Source organism: Penaeus japonicus, unplaced genomic scaffold (genome assembly GCF_977035675.1).
Source record: "Penaeus japonicus unplaced genomic scaffold, GWHDUDI00000001_assembly GWHDUDI00000013, whole genome shotgun sequence".
NCBI classification, from domain to species: domain Eukaryota; kingdom Metazoa; phylum Arthropoda; class Malacostraca; order Decapoda; family Penaeidae; genus Penaeus; species Penaeus japonicus.
This window is the reverse complement of record NW_028234415.1, coordinates 32603975-32611474: the sequence shown is the minus strand read 5'-3', so window position 1 is coordinate 32611474 and position 7500 is coordinate 32603975. Positions and strand designations below refer to the sequence as shown.

At 33.7% G+C, this 7500-nt stretch overlaps 1 protein-coding gene across 1 annotated transcript in view; it reads right to left on the bottom strand.

The window, feature by feature from the left end:
- Positions 1-7500, bottom strand: part of Syt1 (Synaptotagmin 1) — a 99965-nt gene that overhangs the window by 57288 nt on the left and 35177 nt on the right. Inside the window, exons 3-4 of the mRNA XM_086543453.1 lie at positions 4470-4490; positions 3602-3634 (exon numbers count right to left, since the gene is read on the bottom strand). Coding sequence (XP_086399579.1) covers positions 3602-3634; positions 4470-4490 — 54 coding nt within the window. The remainder of the gene's footprint in view (positions 1-3601; positions 3635-4469; positions 4491-7500) is intronic.

The following is a 7500-nucleotide window of genomic DNA, read 5'->3' as shown; positions in this document are numbered from 1 at the left end:
ATCTATATCCCTCTTTCCTTCTTACTCTCTCTCTCTCTCTCTCCTATCTCTCTCCTTCTTTTTCTAAATCAGCTTCTCGTGATTTTCTCTTGAAGGTTGCGTCTCCGAGAATCCTTAAGGAGCGTTGAAACTCCATCTTGAAACCAATGAAAGTCTGGCTCACTTTGCACAAGGATGCAAGCCAAGGTATCTCAAACTATTATTTTTCATTTGGGGGGCAAGAAAATGGAGGTAATTTTGATACTTTTATAAGTTACTCGTAAGTTTATAAGTATTGAGTTTGTAAGTTTGTAAGTGTTTACTTTAGATTCTTGGAATTACTGATTACTTTGAGTCTAAAAGTTATATCGTGTTCTTACGTGGGTATGTGGTACTCTCTCTCTCTCTCTCTATCTATCTATCTATCTATCTATCTATCTCTCTCTCTCTCTCTCCCTCTCTCTCTCTCTCTTCCTCTCTCCCTCTCTCCCTCTCTCCCTTTCTCTCTCTCTCTCTCTCTCTCTCTCTCTCTCTCTCTCTCTCTCTCTCTCTCTCTCTCTCTCTCTCTCTCTCTCTCTCTCTCTCTCTCTCTCTCTCTCTCTCTCTCTCTCTCTCTCTCTCTCTCTCTCTCTCTCTCTCTCTCTCTCTCTCTCTCTCTTTCTCCTCTCGCATTCTCTATCACTATCTCTCTAGTTTACCACACTATGTCGGATTCCATTGAGCCAGCTTTCCACGCGCTGAATATTGGTGTCAATTAAATATACAGAATGGCTTTCATACTCACATGCACAGCATCCAAAAGCAGGCGTCGTGTCGTCTAGACTACCCATTGATCCCCTCACTTCCCCTCCCCTCACTTCCCCTCCCCTCACTTCCCCTCTTCCTCTCCTCTCTTCCCTTCTTCCCGTCTCTCTTTCCTTTCATTCAACTCTTCGTCAGATTCCTTTGTCTCTCTCTTTCTTCGCTTCCTCTCCTATCTCCTCTCTATTTATTCTCTCTCTCTCGTTTCTTCTCTTATCTCTTCTCTTCTTTTCTCTCGTTTCTTATCTACTTCACTTCACGCTCACTTTCACTGCCTGATTATTCTTCTCTCTCGCTCCCTACTTCTATCTTTTCCCCTTTCTCTCTTTCTCCTATTTATTTCCTGCTTTCGTTTTTCCCTTTCTTTACTTCGTACTCCTTTTTTCATAAACACTTTCTCTCCTCCATCTCCCTCCTTCTTCTTTACTCTTTCTCCTATTTCCTCTCCTGCTTCTCCTTCCCTTTATCCTTCTTTCTTAATACCTTTTCCCTATTCGTCTCCCCCTCCTCCTCCCTCTTGCTCCTTTTATACTTCTCCTATTTCCCCTCCCCCTCTTTTATCTCTTTTTCCCTCTTTCTCTTCCTATCTTCCTTCTCCCTCTTTTTCTCCTCCTCTTCCTCTTCTCCTCCTTCCTCTAGTTCTCTCCCTCCTACTCCTCCTTCATCTCCTTCTCTTTCTCCTTTTTATCTCCTCTTTCTCTTCCCCCTCCCTACTTTTACTTCTACCTTATTCCTTTACCAGTTTTTCTTCTTCTTCTTCTTCTTTTCTTTTCTTTTCTTTTTTCTCTCTTTTTTGTACTATTATCTTGTTTTTCATTCTTTTTCTCTTCCCTCCCTCTCTATATATCCTTCTCCTTCTCCTCCTAATTATCCCTCTTTTTCTAATTCTCCTCTACGATACTATCTTTGGCATCAAGAATAGACAAGATTATCAAACCATAAGAGTTGATTTTGCTTGCGAAGTCGTAATCTGTAGCGCTCCGTTTTCTATGCTTGGAAAATATTTGTACATATACAATAGTATTTCTTCTCTTGTTTTTACGTTTCCTGATCTCTCTCTCTCTCTCTCTCTCTCTCTCTCTCTCTCTCTCTCTCTCTCTCTCTCTCTCTCTCTCTCTCCTCTCTCTCCTCTCTCTCTCTCTCTCTCTTCTCTCTCTTCTCTCTCTCTCTCTCTTCTCTCTCTTCTCTCTCTTCTCTCTCTCTCTCTCTCTCTCTCTCTCTCTCTCTCTCTCTCTCTCTCTCTCTCTCTCTCTCTCTCTCTCTCTCTCTCTCTCTCTCTCTCTCTCTCTCTCTCTGCTTTCTTTGACTTTTGTTTGTACTTGTCTCTGTTTTATAGGTTTTAAAAAGAGGGAAAATGTCTATTATTTTTTTCCCTCTTCATCTTTGCGTTTTCTGTATTTTTTTTTTTTTTCGTCAATTTACTCGGGTAATATTAATAATTTTTATTTCAGTTATCAATCATTTTGTTGCTAGATTGTTGATTCGTTTACAATAAGCTTTTTAAATTCTTTGGTCATCCTGAAAAGATCTATTACATAAGTTAATCATGCAGAGTTGCACAAGGCATGCAAGGGATACTCAACAAGATTCAAAAATACATGAAAAAAAATAAAGCTTATCAAAATTTCATCTATAAAGTTGGAAACGAGATTAAACCTTCGTTACAAAATGTCTTGTTTTTTTTTCTTTCTTTCTTTCTTTCTTTCTTTCACTTTTAGTAAATTAAAATGGAGGGGAGACGATTTTAAAAAAGGGTGGGTAGGTTTTTTCTGGATAGATGGTGTTTACATTCAATATAATCGAGGGATCATTAGGATAACATATAGACAAATTATACTTATACATTATTCATTCATAAGGATTAAGACGGGAAGGGATTATATAAAAAAAATGAATGAGAAAATATCCAAATTAATAGGATTATATAAACGTGTATTAATGTGAGTTACATTGTTGTTGTTTATACATATATATAACATCGAAAATAGACGCTTCAAGGGGCTTTAAATTTCGTAAAGTGATTTTCAGGGATAACAACATCAAACACTGTCTTTGTCACATTCGTTCGTTGTTTATCTTCAACAAGCATTTGTTTGTTTGTTTGTTTTTGACATACATCCATTAAAAAAACAAAAACAAATTAACAAAGGCAGTCGAATCTCTTCTAACAAAAGGAAAGGTACTCTAAGGGTGACAACACCAGAACTAAACATCGCATTTTCGGCCTTATTGTTCTCCGCAAAGCTTATAACCATCATTTTGTTTTAAAGAGCGATTTCTACACAAAATAAAACAAAACAAAAAAACAAAAGAAAAACATCTCCAACGCAAGCACGATTTAACTCTTGTTTTGTATTCGAGAAAGAACACTTGATTTTTTTTTTTTTTTTATGAGTAAAATTTTGAAAATAAAGAAATAGATAAAATGATAAACATTTTTTTTCTTTTATGATGAAAAATATAGAGAATTTTATCAACACTTTATTTCAAAAAGATGATTAACCATAACGTTAGACTTCAAAGCAAGAAAAAAAACAACATCAAGATCCACTCAAGTGTACTTTCAGAATACGATTTTGTACTTCAATTATAAGACAGAAAAAAGGGATGAGACAAATAAATATATATATATATATTTCTTTTAAAAAAACAAATATATAGATATCGAGCAAGATGCGGATAATGACATGTAAAAAAAACAACTAAAGGGATTTGTTGTTGTTGTTGTTTTATATATAAATATTTCAATGCAGAAGAAAAAAGATACGTAAGAAAGTGATTATATTCCTTTTTTTTCCTTTTTCTTGTAAAGTCTACTCACCCGCTTCAGTAACAGTCAACGTCGGTTCAAGTTCTTTAAGGTGAAAGTATAAAAGAAAAAAATAATAAATGAATTCCAGGAGTTTTTATAAATGCTAAAGATTTTTTTTTTTTCTTTTGTTCCTGGCTGGGTAAAGGATTAGTCATTCCTTTTCATTATCCATAAACCATACGTCTCTCCTTCTATATATAAACATATATGTAGTCATAATTCCGCATATATTTCTGTTTATAATTATGACTATGATTCTGATTACTCTCTTGCGTATTTTTTTAGAATTATTTCTTTAATAATTTTTCGTTTTTGTATTATTATTACTATTATCATTTTATGCATCAATTTTCTCGTATCAAATTAATGGCCGATTGGGTTTTTTTTTCCAAATACATGTTTATCTTAATAGACATTTTTCATATTAATTTAATATCGTTATAGACGTACGGTATATGAAGAAAAGTATGTACACAAGCATGATATAATAGTGATCAGATTCCTTGTGAATACTTTTTGATATATTTGAAAATATAAGGATGAATTATACTCTATCTACAAGTGCATTATATAAGAAAGCATGTGCTCGAAAATATCAGATGATAATAATTAAAATATAGAGGTATGTATCTTCTTTTTTTTTTTTTTTTTTTTTTTAGAAATGGAACAAAAATATGTATTTTATATATTCAAAAATTGTAGATATAGGAAAATATTCAGTAAATATATGTCTACAGTATATCAAGAGTTTAACAATATATACATGGCTCAAAAATATATATTCAAAATCTGAATTATCATTTCCATATGAATAGAAGCTTTCAGGCAAATTATATATATATAAATATTGGAAAAAATAGCATGGAAAATTACTTACCGGGTTCCTCAGAAACGACTTCTGAAATAGCCAAAGGAAAAAGAAAACAAAAAAAAAAAGAAGAAAAGGAAGAAACACAGAAAATTAAAATGGTGCTTGAGGCATTGGTGCAAGAGAACACTGCAAGGCAATATTGCAATATTGCAACCTACATAGGACTGGCTCATGTGCAGTGCAATTACAGGGTTGTGAAAAGGGGGGGTGACTGTTGGGGGAGGGAGCAGTATCCTGTGATATTCTTTACCAATGCGTTCAACACATATAGAAGAACAATGCAGGAAATACACACCGACTCTTTTAGTGCTGGAGAATGTCATGAACAACTAAATTATACATATATATTTATTCATTTTTTCGTGAAGCAAACATCATTTATAAGTGCTGTGATACAGTGTGATAGCAGTGGTTCATTATATTTGATAATATCACATGATCACTTCATATACATATATATATGTTTATATATAAATATATATATATATATATATATATATATATATATATATATATGTACATATATATATATATATATATATATATATATATATATATATATATATATATATATATGAATAGAGTGTGAATGTGATATTACCAAAACATAAACATTGACTCAATTAATATAGAAATAAGCAAGCTGGTCCATTATTGTCCTATCAATCCTATTCCACTTCTGATCATTCGTCCCATTGACTGACCATGTGACTTAGAAGACAAAATAATTGATGAATCGATTTTCCGGACCGTGAGTGAGTATGACGTCACAGGAAATGGTGTTTGATACAGGCTGGCGAATCTTGAACCGATTTTGATAACTTTAAAGGATGATTTCATTTGAAGATATTGATTGTGTACATGTGCGTGTGTTTGTACTTTTAAGTGGGTAGCAGTGTGGTTGGGTGGATGGGTGTGTTTGTGTGTGTGTGTGTGTGTGCGTGTGTGTGTGTGTGTGTGTGTGTGTATGTATTTATATGTGTATATGTGTGTATATATAAGTATGTATATATATATATATATATATATATATATATATATATATATATATATATATATATATATATATTATATATAATATATATATATATATATATATATATATATATATAAATATACATATAAAATATATATATATATATATATATATATATATATATATATATATATATATAAACATACATATACAATATAAACACATACATACACATAATCACTAACAGATATGCTCAATAAGCGACATGTGATATGTCCACGTTTCCCCAAACAAGTAATCAGATAATCCAAACAAAAGTGCTATAAATAATTCCCAGCTTATTTCCTCAGCGTGTATCAAACTCTTGCATGACCATCATTGCAGTGCATGATAGCAACACCTCATATAATAGCAACAGGCTTAGCAGGCGTCAGCAGTTCAATTAGGTGTGTATTTTTTCTGTGTGCAAATTAACCATAGTGTCAGCATGTCGACATAACCATTTCTTACGTATTGATTTGAGTCGTGAAGCAATAAGTAATATCTGCTTAAGTTCTTGCTTAATTTATTTATTGTTTACATTGAGTTGTATAAATAGACTATTGATAACACAACTAGATATATCTTGACAAAGTAAGCTCGAAGTTATATCCTATTACATGCAATTTAAAGTAGATTGCATATATTTGTAAAGTTGAAGATAATGTAAAATAATAGAATGTTTTTTTTATATATTTACTTCAGTAACGGACAATAATCTAATTGGTTCATAAGTCAGTACATCTTATGTTCAGACTAATAGATACTATACCGTTTGCATAATTAGGCGTAAATCTTGTGCATTCAATCAGCATCTTAACTAATGCAACATAACCCAACGATCATTTAATTATTGTAACATTATGTATCTATTTGCAATAAGATCTTAATAACCAACTAACCAATCATTAAAATAATTATCTTTACCAAACCAATCAAACAATCATTGACTACAAAACTACTCCCTATCGGATTTTCCCGTAAATTTTCAAATAAAACAAGATTTGCATATCACACCAAACAATTCATCTGCCTCAGTCCACAACAAGAGGCACTTCACCCCGCTCTGCCTTGCCGACACACTGACACCGGCTTGTTTGCAGGTGCAGTTGTGTAAGTCAGTGAGAGGTAACTAGTACAAACTGGTAAGTGCTGATACCTCGTTAATGCATTTTTTTTTTTTGGTGAACCACTGTTGTGCTTTACGTTTGTGCAATATTTGTTTTTCTTTGCAATAGAGGAACGCAATGCATGTGATAAAAGGAATTTGCCTTTTAATGTTAGGTGAATATGGTTGAAACAATGTATGACTATGATCTACCTTAGCTTTGTTTGCATTCCCTCTCTCTCGTTCGTCTCTCTCTCTCTCTCTCTCTCTCTCTCTCTCTCTCTCTCTCTCTCTCTCTCTCTCTCTCTCTCTCTCTCTCTCTCTCTCTCTCTCTCTCTCTCTCTCTCTCTCTCTCTCTCTCTCTCTCTCTCTCTCTCTCGTTCGTTCGTCTCTCTCTCTCTCTCTCTCTCTCTCTCTCTCTCTCTCTCTCTCTCTCTCTCGTTCGTCTCTCTCTTTCTCTCTCTTTCCCTCTCTCTCGTGCTCTCTCTCTCTCTCTCTCTCTCTCTCTCTCTCTCTCTCTCTCTCTCTCTCTCTCTCTCTCTCTCTCTCTCTCTCTCTCTCTCTCTCTCTCTCTCTCTCTCTCTCTCTCTCTCTCTCTCTCTCTTTCTTTTATCTCATGCTCTCTCTCTCTCTCTCTCTATTTCTATCTTTCTATCTATCTATCTATCTATCTCTCACAAACACACACACACACACTCTCTCTCTCTCTATCTATCTATCTATCTATCTATCTATCTACCTATCTCTCTCAATCTATCTTTTAATCCACTCTATTTCTATCTTTCTATCTATCTATCTATCTATCTCTCACAAACACACACACACACACTCACTCTCTCTCTCTCTATCTATCTATTTATCTATCTATCTATCTATCTATCTACCTATCTCTCTCAATCTATCTTTTAATCCAC